The sequence below is a fragment of the Pezoporus flaviventris genome, unplaced genomic scaffold, assembly GCF_033815535.1.
Source record: "Pezoporus flaviventris isolate CSIRO_AGI_PZ_B2104156 unplaced genomic scaffold, CSIRO_AGI_Pfla_v1 ptg000090l, whole genome shotgun sequence".
Classification (NCBI taxonomy): domain Eukaryota; kingdom Metazoa; phylum Chordata; class Aves; order Psittaciformes; family Psittacidae; genus Pezoporus; species Pezoporus flaviventris.
The window spans coordinates 541027-555387 of NW_026892638.1; the positions used below are offsets into that span (position 1 = coordinate 541027).

Below are 14361 nucleotides of genomic sequence, written 5' to 3' on the forward strand. Positions count from 1 at the left end.
AGAGAGCCTGTCAGTCACAAAATAGCCACAAAATACTCCTCTGTAATAACCAATACATTGCTGCCTGAATCTTAACTACTAGCTGGGCTGTGTAGGCCAGGGAAGTACTTTATCCCACCACTGTTGTGCTGTGGTTAGCTGGTACCATTTCTTGAAATGCTAACCTTTAGAATAATTTTTTGAGCAATAAAACTGAAAAGAAAAAAAAAAAAAGAAGTTTTATTTTAATTCAACAATGAAATTCTGTTTATTTTTCCAAGTTTGGTTATGTGTTATAAAGATCAACTAACCAGTCAACTACAGTAAATATAATCTGAATATCTTAGGTTTGTGTCTTACATCAAAACCGATTGCTCCATGCTATCTGCATTAGCATCCCTCTCAACAAATACACATAATTTTAAATGCTCTTTTGCTAACAACATACTAAGTAACTCCCACAATTTTTCTTCCCAACACTTACTGTGATCTGAGACTTGACTATACTCACACAGACTGTACAATAGCACTAAAGCAAGGGATATTTTTTCAGGGGCTGGAAAGGACCTTAAGATCATCAAGTTCCAACCCCCCTGCCATGAGTTCCAACCTCACACTAAACCGTGCCACCCAAAGCTTCGTCAAACCTGGACTTGAACACCACCAGGGATGGAGCATTCACAACTTCCTTGGGCAACCCATTCCAGTGCCTCACCACCCTCACAGTAAAGAATTTCTTCCTTATATCCAATCTAAACTTCCCCTGTTTAAGTTTTAACCCGTCACCCCTTCTCCTATCGGTACAGTCCCTCATGAAAAGTCCCTCTCCAACATCCCTACAGGCCCCCTTCAGATACTGGAAGGCTGCTATGAGATCTCCACGCAGCCTTCTCTTCTCCAGGCTGAACAGCCCCAACTTTCTCAGCCTATCTTCATACAGGAGGTGCTCCAGTCCTCTGATCATCCTCGCAGCCCTTCTCTGGACTTGTTCCAACAGTTCCATGTCCTTTTTATGTTGAGGACACCAGAACTGCACACCATACTCCAAGTGAGGTCTCACGAGAGCAGAGTAGAGGGGCAGGATCACCTCCTTCGACCTGCTGGTCATGCTCCTTTTGATGCAGCCCAGGATACGGTTGGCTTTCTGGGCTGCAAGAACACACACTGAAGAGGGCTCATGTTCATTTTCTCATCGACCAACACCCCCAAGTATTTCTCCACAGGGCTGCTCTGAATCTCTTCTCTGCCCAACCTGTAGCTGTGCCTGGGATTGCTCCGACCCAGATGTAGGACCTTGCACTTGGCATGGTTAAACTTCATAAAGTTGGCATCTGCCCAACTCCCAGAATCTTCCCTGTTCTGCTGTGAAACTTATTTAGGAAAGCAAGCTCTATATCCAGGCACCAAAGGGCACATTTTTAAGTGGCTACATCACTGAGTTTTAAAAGCAGTCTCCAGAGCTCTAAATGCAGATCATTAGAGAAGAAGCACTGCTTTTAGAAAGAATATTCCCAGCATTTATGTGATGAAATGCTTGCCCACTGATCATTGACACAGATGGAGGGAATTGCCTGAAGAACATTTTACTGAATAGTGAGCTTCAGCATACTGAATCTGAAAACAAGTAATATGAATGACAGTGTCAGACAGAGTCTAAATTACAGCTCTAAAGGGTTTATCTGGAAAGAGCCAAATGCCCTCATATCCTGGAAGTGAAGGACAAGCTGCCTATCATACATTGTGTCTGTTAGGCTGCCATGGCTTCTTCAGGTACTTCCACAAACGGCTGTTCTGAAGGTTGGTATGAGACATGGAGTCCAAGTATGTTTATAAAAGCCATGCAGAAGAAGCTACAATTGTAGTCAAGAACAGCATGTCTGGAGCAAATTCACATGCTTTTCCTCACACACCGAGGTGTATATGACTTGTGAAAGAGAATGCAAAAGCAGGAGACAGAAGCAATTGGTTTTGAGCTCAAGGAGTAAGACTGGGACATGGTAGCTAACCCTGGGCTGGACAAAGTGCAATCAAAGTGTTTTCAGCAGAAGTGCAAATTCTGTGTTGAAGTTACATCACATGCGGGCAAACAATCTGTGCTGGGACAGCAGCAGTGAATGCCAACATCACCAGGTTGCTTCAGAGCTCCCACTTTCCCTCAGACTTGTATGGATTTCTAGTGAACTTCTCAGCCATGTCAACTATGCCCATAGGTGTCCAGTGGTTCAACTGGGAAGACTCACTGGTACTGGCCTGATGGATTTGAGACAAGAGTCTAAAAACTCAGGCTTAGCTGAAACAGATTCTGACTTGAGAGCTCCTTTTCTCATCCAGACAACCATAAATCATGGGTTATTTACATATAAATTACTGTTGGATGCCTAGACTTCACATGAGGACTATGTCTTTCTTACATTCAGATTTTTATGGTGAGAGCTTAGAGCTAAGTATTGTGACTGTAGTTGTTGGCTCAAAGTCAGGGGACTCACTGCCACACCAGTGAATGCCTGAATTATGAAACCTGCAGAAACGTTGAGGTGAGAAGAAAACTACTCTCTTGGCACTAGTCTGTCCCCAATTGGACATTTAGGCCTTGTTTTGAGCACTCTGCATTATTTTCTTCAAGGCTCGAAAATACATAGACAATGAGAGACTCAAAAAAATGTCACACTCCCTCCTTCAAAGGGCACTTGGGTTTACCTAATTCACTGTGATTCATTCAGGCATTAATTATCACATGATGAGCACCCAATGATTCCCAAAAAACTTTAATTAAAAAGTTCTACAAGTGCCTACAAAGTGAGTTTAACTTCTAAAGATTAGTGGCAAATAATTTATGTAAATAAAAATTAAGGAAAAGAAAAGGGTGTGTATGTGAGATGAAACCACAGGATACTAGTCTTTTAACTTTTGAACTTTCTTTAGAAAGCAATGGTCTGCATCCAGAACAACTGTCTAAGGTCATGACAGCTGCAATAGCAACTGATGGGGTATGGGAAGAGTTCCAGGTATGCTCCGGGAACTACAGAACAGATTAATTTTAACAGATTAATTTGATTTTTACTAAGCACAGATCAGAGATGCTGAAATAAAATGAGCTTGTTATATAGCTAAGAGATGTTAAAAATACAATGCACTTATTATATAGCTATGCCCTAATGAACAACTGTTTGTGTTTCATATTCTTATCATCAGCGTGACAACGTAAATATAAAACAGAGGTGATACAGCCTTTCTTAATTCCCCAAAGTACAGAATGCAACATTCCTACTTAATCGTAACATAGACAAATGGACAAATTCAGGATGGTGTCATGCCTATCACAATTTATTTTAATGAGAAAGAGCCCACACAAACTCAGATAATGGATCTCTAATCCCATACCACTTTCACAAACAGGACTGGATTTATCGTTTTGATGTATGAAATGAGAAGATAAAATCCCAGGAGACAGATAAAAGGTAAATGGTCTTGAGCATTTATGTCTTTGTAGGCTACTGCTTCCTGCTTGAATAAGTGAAAATATAAGGTGATATCTGTTTCAAAAATGCCAGGCAGGACTCCTGATGCACTGAAGGGGTGTCAGTCTAATAACCATAATAAGCCAGCATATATTCATTTTCTAGTAAGTATTATGGAGTTCTACTACATCTTAGAATATTTAGATAAATGAAACTCTCTTACCTTGAATCGGCTGTAGTACTCAGGTACTTTAGACTGCTCTGTTTCTTCTGATTCTGCACACTGTGACTTCTGCTCTAATTCCTTGACTTCTTCAGCTGATTCTGGACCAGGTTTTGCTTCAAGGACAGACTGCAAAATGGTCTCCAAAGCATTAATCTGAAAAATTGTATTTGTCATTGTTAGCTTAAACAGCATGGAAATACAATCCAAGTAACACTGCTGTCACGTTTAACAACTTCTTCAGGGAATACCACATATTTTGGGAGGACTTCTGTGTATGATAAAAAGAAAACCAAATTCTAGAAGGAAACGGGACTTGTTCTTGGGAGAATTTTGTACTGTGCTTGAGATCTTTGAGACTGGACATTAAATACCCACAAGAGAAAACCTCCACCACCCTCTGTCAGCAATAAACTCCCTGTGACTCAGATGCTGATTGGTATCTGCAGATTTGTCAAGCATTAGGCTATTATCTCCTCCTGGCCTGATATCCAGCCATGGATACTAATGCTGAATGGTAGTCACAGTGGTAAAAGCACCAGCATGACACACAATCACAGATACATCTAAATAAGATATTACTATTGACTGTTCGAACAATGTAATCTCAGATGAGTAGTGTACCTTTACAATAGATTAGAGGTACAATGACAGTACTTCTTTGGTGAAAAGAAGCAAGGAAATCACCTGTTCTGCAACAAGAACACTCATTCCTATCATTAGTTTGACAATTTAACAGGAAAAATGGAAATGTAAGCATTTAATATATTGCTATATTTTTACTCTGTGACACCTCTGTTCTCTTCATGTGTGACTTCTGAGGTAGTGAGAGAACCACCCTTCTAATCTAATTGCATTTGTATCAGAAGAATACATTAGCTTCACTAAGGGACTTGTTAAATTATTTTTGTATATATTTTTGATATAAAAGGTAGAACTGCTATATGGATGCTGGTGCTGCTTTGGGAATAACATGATCTTTATAACAGGAATTATTAGGTGAAGGTTGCCTGCATTTCAAATTTTGAGCTTTTACAAATGCAAAGAGCTGTTACCCTTCTATGAATCCTGAATGTTTATCAGTAGGATAAAATAACCTTGTGTAACCTTTGACTCTGTGATGTTTTCTCCAAGCAAAAGGGATATTGATAGTTACAGTATAATTTTCCCAGCATAAATATATAACGATAATGGAATAAAAATTAGGCTTATTTGAAATAACAATCTTGACACTGAAATGCAATCTTTAAACTAGCACTACTGAAACAGGACTAAATAAGCAATGAAACACAACTGTGTGCTTGGAAATGCGTACACTTACTCAAAGACCTTCTCAAACAATTAAAAAACACAAAACTTGTCTTGCTTGTCCATAGTTAAACAATATAGCACAACACTAAAACAGTATTTCTATGATTTTGTTAAGACAGTAATTGTAGACAGAAAATAGACTCCCTTCTAGACAGGCTTTAAGCTTTCATTAATTTCTGAAAGAAAAGTAAGTGACTTGATAGTCATCTGGAATCACCTGAAAATGTTTATACCAAAACTGCAGCTATAAAAGTTCTTTTTGAAAACTTCCCTTTTAGATAATGAAATTCATTCAGCCAGTAAACAATGTTACATTTTGGAAAAGAACTAAGTTCCCCAAACCAAAACTAAGTTCCATGTCTTTCTCAAATAAACCTGTGATTGTGCAGGCCATTTTTAATATGTACCATACTTCTCAGAGCTACAATATGGATTCATTAGAATTGCATGATATTCAACCTAGTCCTGCCCATGAGAGACCCAAGATACTACAGGAAAGAAGGGTTTATGGCACTTGAAACTCTTTCCATCTTTTCTCCTGCTGAATTCAGTGGAAGTTGACTGACCCCCATATTGACCTGGTCAGTGCTCCTAGTCCTTCACCGTTAGGAATACCACATTTTAGTCAGAAATAGTAATTAAAAATGTCAAGCATGGATTTTAATAGTAAGATCTTAATAAGCATTTGGGTATAAAAGGCCAGATGATACACTATAATTACTTTACACCAGATAATGGTTATTGACCAGCATATTTTCCTGTTTTCCTTTCTGCACTGGGGTCACAAAAATGCATTACAGAACAATTACTTTATTAATAACAAACCACCCTGGCCTGCTCTTGGTCCTCAGCATGGTGAAACTTATATGACTTGCACTATTGTTTATATACTGCTACTTAAAATCCATATGAGGTAAAGTATCTTTTCAGGGAAGTTTCTGTGTGGCTCTCATGGTCACTGCTTTTGGGGCTCAACTACTGGCTTCATACAGTGACGCAGCATTCGTGTGTGATCAGTCACAACCTTCTTAGTTTTTCAGTGCACAAAGTAAAAAGTGTTTCTATGAAGAAAAGCATTGCTAGATTACCTGTAGTGTTTACTATTGTTACAGCATTGGTACATAGAAGGATGGGATCCTGTTGTACCACAGGCTGTGGCCTATAGTAGGCCAATACTAGGATGTTCACCTACAACCCAGAGCTAGCTGTGGGTTCCTGGGGTTTGCAAGCATAAAAGATTACAAGCATGATAGGCTGAATTCTTCAGACTTGGAGTGAGGAAGAAACTCCCAAAACCACATATCTAAAGATGTAACTCAATCTGGCACAAGTTGCATATGTGACACTTCCTTCTCTGCACTGTCCAGTATTATATATGGAGCAATACATAAGGAGAACCTGCTGAGCAGTGCCCTGGCCTTTGTTTATCAAGGGGACTGCAGAGACTGCAAGCCTAGTAATGATGCCAGCAGTGCTGTTTCTATGGTCCAGCCCATGTGGTTGTTTCCTAAGTTACTCTTCCTAAACTGTCTGATTCCAGGATTAGCATGATGTCCCACAGTACTCCTAACCCACAAGTTCCTCAGTGGGTGCTGACTTCATAAATGGACTGAATTTATCCATACTTCCCAGCTGAGGGCACTAAAATTCTTCTAGAAATCACTCTGTAAAATTTTTGGACCAGTGTCACTCAGGACATCATCTCAGAGGAAACGGAATACATAGAGTCAGCAGGGAGAAGAATAAGATGTGGTATTTCCTTCTCACTGCTAAGAACTGCATCTTCAAGTGAGTTCAGAAGCTTGGGAAACAAAGGTGTCTTCCCATCCCCACAGAAGTGTCTCCTGTGACACAGACGCAGGTGTCTCTATGCAGGGGAAAAGTTTAGGAAACATACTTAAATGGTTTGTGGGAGTAACAGATACTCAACTCCAAAAACATGCCATTACTGGCTCATCAACTGGGTCATGGTTCTGTTCTAAACATTACTTCTTCTCTTGCTTTCCAAAGATCTCTGAAGTGTAGTTGAACTTCTCATCAGCAAGGCACAGAATTCACAGGTTTTACTGGAGTTTGGCTTCTGTGAAATTACCTTTGGTCAAGGCATTACAGCCTTCATACTTACAGCTTCTTTGCAGATTTTGCTGTCCCCTGATAATGAAGCCACATTCTCCATCACTTGTAAGGCTCTATTCAAGTATCCAGGTGTCCACATCAGTGGCATTAGATTGTATACAGCTCTTAGCCCCTTATTCAACTCCACCTTCCCTGTGATAAAAAAAAATACTTTAGCGTTAATACTTTAACATTTGAGCCTTAACAAAGTCCATATGGGTTGGCTCTATTTTTCAGAAGTGACAGCAATTGTCTGGCTTCTGTGGTAAAAACAACATGCTCTTCTACAACCTGCTCTGACAGAACTGCTATTATTTTATTAAGGTGCCTTCTTTTTGCCCATCTTCATGGCTACCACATGTTTGTTTCCAGTTACTCCCCATGCCCACTCCCTCATCTCCTAGAGATTTTGTCTAGATGGGAAAGAGGAAAAATAGTGAGGTTTTCCGATTGTCTGGCAGTTTTAACAGCAGCTCTGAGAAGGATGTCTGAAGATTTCCGACAAATGTCTCCTTAGCTTTTAGGCACTGACTGCGCAGCACTTGTGCACTAAATCTAAGGCTCCAGAGTCAACTCTTTGGCCTTTGGGGTCTCACATATGTGTCAGAGCCAGACTGCACAGTATTTGAACAACACACACTCTGGCCAATTACACAGCTTAGTACCCTTATTTCTGCTTGTCCTGGGTTCAGTTATAGCACCCATTTTTCTCTTTCTTAGTAGCTGGTGCAGTGCTGTGCTTTTGACTTTCAGCCTGGGAACAACGCTGATAACACCACTGGTTTTAGTTGATGCTCAGTAATGCTTACTCCGACCAAGGACTTTCTGAGTCTCATGGTCTGCCAGGGAGGAGGGGAAGCTGGGAGGAAGCAGAGATAGGACACCTGACCCAAACTAGCCAAAGGGGTATTCCATACCGCACCACATCACGCCCAGTATATAACCTGGGGGCAGTTACCCAAAAGGGTTAGATCACTGCTCGGGTTGGGCTGGGTATTGGTCGGTGGGTGGTGAGTGGTGGTATTTTCTTTCATTGTTATATCCCTTATTGGTGGTAGCAGCAGTGGTTTTGTGTTATACCTTAGTTACTGGACTGTTCTTATCTCAACCCATGGGAGTTACATTCATTCAATTCTCCTTCCCATCCCTTCAGGAGCAGGGGGAGGAAGAAGAGGAAGAGAACGGCTGCATGGTTCTGAGTTACCAGCTCGGCTTAAACCACGACACTACTGTAGCTTCCTTCTACTTGACAGGAAATAGTGAGAACTGCCAAAACAAAATTTTGGTTCTTGATTTAAGATATTTTGCGCAACATGTTCTTCACTGACTTCAGCAGGATCTGTGATAGGCAGCACTACTGACAATATGGCTCTTTTTCTGACAGTAATTACCAGAGAACATGAAACTCCTATATAATAGAGGAAATGTACATCACATTGCACTGGGTCAGTACTAATTTACAATTATTGTCACTCTAAGGCTTTGATTTTTTCATTGTCAATGTAATGAATGATACTACTTCAGTGTAGCTTATGAGAGCTATACCTAAGCTCTTGATCAAATTTGCACACTGGCTATAATGAAATAAAACTATGAAACACACCTTACTCTTCTTCACACTGAAGAGAATAGTTTAGGAAAAGCAAGGTAACAAGTGCACAGACAAAGCTGACTGAACTATGGCTAAATTAAAATAGCTGAGGTGCTTAAAGCCACTTTGTGCCTGTAGACATATTTCATTCTCTGAGGTCAGTTCCATTAGTGCTGACAAGACTGTGTAACACATGATGTAGAAGTAAATAGCTCTTGATCTACTGAATGTCAATGTCATGGAACAAGTACTACTGCTCACAGACAACAGTGAAGTGCATTTGTGAAATACAGCCACTACTCAACCAATCTGTATGACATAAAAAACACTCCAAACTGAATGACAATGGGACAGCAAAGCCCCTATTTGTATGTGTATCTCCACGGGTAACAAACTACAGCTCCAGGGAAAATCCTGCTTTCAAATTAATTTTCACATTTATCCCTCATTTGGACTAAAAAGGATGTTTTTATCTTACAGTCATGATAAATCTGAATCAGCATCCCAACTCTGACATTGCACATTGTATTTTGAGGCCACATTTAAAGAACAAGCACATTTTTCATTACCCTCAATACATGCTAACATAAAATACTATGTGGTAATGGAAAAACTGCATATTCATATATTTTAAATTTATTAATTACTTTTGTCCTGGGTTCCCATGACAACTTTCAAGTAAATTACCATTTTGTAGAGAAGGACAAAACCTGTCTGCACTAAATTAAAAAATTACTTACTCTGTACTGCATTTCCCTCTAATTCTGAATATACTCTAACTGCTCTTTAATAGTACAGCATATCATAAGCAGTAAAGACTTCTTAACAGATACAGTGTAAAGGCACCGATATCTGCTGTTCACAACAGAAACATTACATCTAGTAGTTAATGTTTAAAGATACTGTTTTTCAGTATCTTTAAACTTTTCCAAACTTCTTAATGTTTAAGGACTATTTTAAGAAGCTTACTAACTAGAAAGAGAATTTATTGTCCATAACCTTAAATTTGTGTCATGGAACTCTGTACTTTTGTGTTTGTTTTTTTTTTATTTGTTGGTCCACAAACCAACCAACCCTACTCCTTTCAAGAATGTCTTTCTTTCAGCTGCCAATTCAAACCAGCAGGGAGTCCTAAAGGAGGTTCCAAAGCCGTCCGATAAAGGACATACCATTCAAATCAGTACTATCCTCCAGGCCTACAAAACAGATTCAGTCTTAAATCTGAAACTATTCCTTCCACTACTTCTCTCTTCCTTAGCTTTCTCCTTGATTACCTTTTAATAAAGTGAAGATGCCAACTTAACTCAGCCACTGAAGACAAGAGGGAAAAGATGACTGTAACGGAGATAAAACTTACCAAGGAATGCATAGCCATACAGCTGGGAGCTAAAACCCACAGTACTTGTTTGCTTGAGACCTGTAAGCACTAGCGATGCTCCAAGATTTTTCTCCTCTTCCCACTGCAAATAATGTAAACTAAGTAAGTGTTCTTTGACAAACACAAACATAAAATGGCAACAGCCAAAGACAGCACATAAGGCTTTCATCAGATGTCTCAGCAGTAACAAATCACTAAACATGTCTAGTGGTCAGAGTTACAGCACGTATATCCTGAGGAATAGCACGCAATACATCGAGGAACACCTCTCTTTCCAGAAGGTAGAGGTTAATCAGTGCATTTCCTTCAAAACACAGTGCTACATGAATTTACACTACTCAAGCTAAGCTCTGTCTCTGTCCTGTATGTCCTACCATTTGCTTCAGACTAACACTGCTGAAGAAAAGATTCCATGGCTTCTGTGCTAAAGCAGCCTTTTCTTTTAAGTATGTGGACAAATACATGGTTCTCTATTCTCACTAGAATAGGAAAATGCTGAGAGAAGAATATGCTGCTAATGGCTTTTCTGAGTCCAAAATCCTTACTGTGAAAAGAACATATGCAACTCTCCAAGGCCCCTGTATGCCCGAGGATTAAAAGTACAGCTGTCTCTCCAGCCAGAGAGAAGTACCAGCTGTCTGAGCCAGACCACCAGTGTTGGTTAACGAATGGCACCCTACCAGTAAATACATTAAAACCACAAGAGCAGTTTGAATTTTGTTTTGCCATGGGATAGTACAGTATATTTTTCAAGACCAGAGAAGCACAAACATTGAGGATAAATGTCTCTTTATTGCACATGAAAGGAGACGAACAATTCCCATTGCTAAGAAAATGATAAAAAGGAAGCTAAGAAAAGACAATAGATTGGAGGAAGTCTAACTTGCTAACACATGGTTTTTGTGGCAGGGTACTTGTGTCTGTTTATTATCTTATGACCTGAAACAAATATCTCTGGCAAAACATCCAAGTTTCCTGAAAAATTCCCCAAGGTACACTCAGTCTTAAAAAACACAAAGGTTCAACCTTCTAATTTAATGCATTATTCAGAGATGTCTTTTTCAAAGTATGGTATTGTTTCGTGTCTCCATCTGGGTGCTACAAGAATTTGCATGTTATCATCTGACAACAAAATACTATCACCTAACAGCCAGGCGAGGTATTTGCCTGACCCAGAAAAGTGATACCAGGAGACAGGGCCATTTCATGCTGAATTTGGCACTGCAGCTAAATGTTATAGGAAAATCAGACTCAGCTGGAAAAACAAGGATTATATGGCCTAGGTTCTTTTGTAAGCTAGCCCATTTGGCTCCACAAGTTGGAGGAACTGCAAGAACTTAATGTTAACAGCTTTCAGGGGCAGGTAGCAGTCATAGTGATTGTTTTCAGCAGTCAAGGAGGCAACTTTCTCGGGAGAGCCAAGATCAGTCAGGCTTTCAGTGGTTTTTACAACAGCAGAAAAATCACCACTCTCTATCACCACTGCTATACACACTAAGGACTAACATAGCCAGATGCACAAGATTCAGCTCTCAAAGTTAAAAAACATTTTATCAGGCTGCTGAACCCTAAGCTACTGCCAATGGTCTGTCTGCAGCAGCAAACTGGCTGACCTGTCTCACACCTTTGAAAAGGGAATGGAATTTTCAGGAATAGCTGAGCAGACCTCATAATTCTGTTTACTACCACTTCTCAAATCAAACACAGAAAATTGGTACTGAGCGTTATGAGGTATTGAATGGTACTCTGTATAATGTACACACAGAAAAAATATGGCTTATTGCTGGCACTGGATAGGGTAATTTCAAAATGCCACAGCCAGATATTATTAAATATAACAGCTGTATGAATATGCTTGCCTTATATGTGTCATGTGTCCACACAACCCTTACTTGCATATTCAGCTTTCATGAAATGCTATACATATTGACAAATTCTTATCTTTGCAGTCAGGATATATGGACATGGACAAATACAATGGGAAAATCGGGTTTTGTTCCCCTGCTTTTCATATACAAATGATTACGCTTACTTCTGTGGATTGAAGCAGAATACCAAACACGGCAAATGCACATCTGTTTTCTATACTGAAAACTGAAATAACAATCCGGTTGAGTAAAACCTTAAGGCATCTGTAACATGTGTTTTGGAAGATGCTTCATGTAAGGCAAATGGAGGCTTCAAGCATCTTCCTGTGGATGACAACATGCTATTGAAGGCTTGTGCCAAACTACGTGAAAAGTAACTGCCTAAAGTGACAGACATGGCAGAGCCCTTTGCTGATACCTAACTGAGCCCCTTCTGCAAAGGAAGAATACAATGCCAATTCTGAAAGCCTGAACTGTCATACTGGCCTTAAGCAAGCATGATGTGAAAGAAACCCCTAATCCTTGGAGACAGGAGAGATGCCACAAATTGAGCTTTAAAACAAATACATACTAGAAACAATAAACCCAAAGCCAAATTGGGTAGCAAAAATCCTAGTGAAAATGCTTTATAATTCTGCAATATCACCATTACCAAGGTCTAATGGTACACAATAACCAACTAAACAGGCTCCAATACAAAAGGTGAGACAGTTATTTTGTTAACTGATAAAGCCTTCTTTGAAGTGAACTGAGATGTCTTTTCATAATCTTCCAATGGACATACATTACATTTGAAAATCGCAACACATCTTCCTTTTTAGAGGAAGGGGCAAAAGAGGTGACAAGTGATTTTATGGCTTTCATATTTTGTGTTTCTTTTTTTCTTTCTTCTGCAGTTGTAAAACTAATGACAAATAAAAAAAGAGTATTATTTTTTCTCAGGTAAACTTAAGGGAAATAAAATACATTCAAGATTGAATACACAACTGACACTTAGAAACAAAGGTTTTTGTGCATCATTTTGTGTGGTCAGCTTACCGTATGTTCATGCTTAGTTGCCAGGTACTGGTATAAAACATAAAGAGAAAGAAGCTGTGTTGATAATTCATCAAAACTTTCTTGCAGCATGATCTCTGTTACTACTGACACAGCATCTAGGGAGGAAAACAATACATAATCAGCAACTGCAAATTTATGCAGTTCACTTTCATACCTGTTCATATTCATTGATACTTTAGTGATGCAGAATGTTTTGAAGTACTTAGGGAGAAAGTTAAATTTCTTATGACAGGTAATGAGGAATTAGTCTTACTAACTTGGGTTACTCAACATACTGCGAGAAGGAAGAATGGGTTGAATAGCATGAGAACACAGACGGGATCTTTCCAAACTCAGCTCTACACTCTTCAACTGGCTCTTCTTTGTTCAGCCCTTCAATCATTAACATTAAAAAAAAAAAAATTGGAAAAAATTCTTCTTTGTTCTTGTGTTTAGATTACAAACAAGACTGGCTTAAATTCACTGCCTTAAGGTGACAGGAGAGTACAATGGAGCTGAAATGTTGTCACAGATCACCCACAGCACTCACTGTATTCAGAACAGCTCTGTGGAGATGCTCCACAGGGAGTCCCAGTGACACTCCCTGTCAGGAAGGACAGTTTGTTAAGCAAAAGGACTCGAGCCCATCACAGAAAAGAAATATGGATTGAATAAGAGATACTTCACAGATAGGGGAGCTCACAAAATAAAATAAAAATATGTATTAATTTGCCATTTCGCAAAACCTTCATGACATAAAAGCTACAGACAGTAGGCAATTCTACTGTCTCTTTCAGTTATTTGTTTTACAAGAGGCTTAAGCAAAGAAAAGCTCACTGTAAGTCTACAGTACCAGAAAACCTGCAGTAAAATGAAAACCTTAAGTATTTGTCACCAAACATGAGAGGACTATTAAACACTTAAATAGTCAGTAGTGAAAGACAGGCACCCCAACACAGCAATATAGTATAGCTGGCTCTCTCTCCAGAGGCACAGAGAAAGTCTAAACAAACAGTTTAGCTATGCAGCTTTTTGAATAACTATATGTACAAAAAATTAACTCTACCAACACACATTTTGATTCTTGAAACATTTTAATTGTCACTAAAAACTCATCTGATGTCCCCCGCATGTAAGTCAGACTTGCAAAAAGTGGAGAATTTATATTTGGAACGGGATTAATCACAGTAGAAGCTATGAACTGCACATTTCAAAATTACATAACAAAAAAAACCCAAACAACTGAAATGAGATAAATAAACCTACAGAAAAGTAGCTTAAAGAAAAAAGGCATTATGTTTTTAAGGTGACCAGAGAAAATATGGCTGAAAGCTTTTAATTCAAAGAAAGGCTCTGTAGATGTAAAAGCACACAACTAAGGATGCAGAACTCCATCCTTA

At 39.2% G+C, this 14361-nt stretch overlaps 1 protein-coding gene across 2 annotated transcripts in view; it reads right to left on the bottom strand.

The window, feature by feature from the left end:
- The window catches only part of MRPS27 (mitochondrial ribosomal protein S27), a 51317-nt gene that overhangs the window by 451 nt on the left and 36505 nt on the right, over positions 1–14361 (bottom strand). Inside the window, exons 7-11 of one of the 2 annotated variants that reach the window (XM_061475734.1) lie at positions 12962–13077; positions 10035–10137; positions 7097–7239; positions 3661–3816; positions 2107–2229 (exon numbers count right to left, since the gene is read on the bottom strand). In XM_061475734.1, the coding sequence (XP_061331718.1) occupies positions 2116–2229; positions 3661–3816; positions 7097–7239; positions 10035–10137; positions 12962–13077 (632 nt within the window). In that variant the 3' untranslated portion in view covers positions 2107–2115. Of the gene's footprint in view, positions 1–2106; positions 2230–3660; positions 3817–7096; positions 7240–10034; positions 10138–12961; positions 13078–14361 lie in introns of those variants that run through there. The other variant, XM_061475733.1, reaches the window with a different exon arrangement.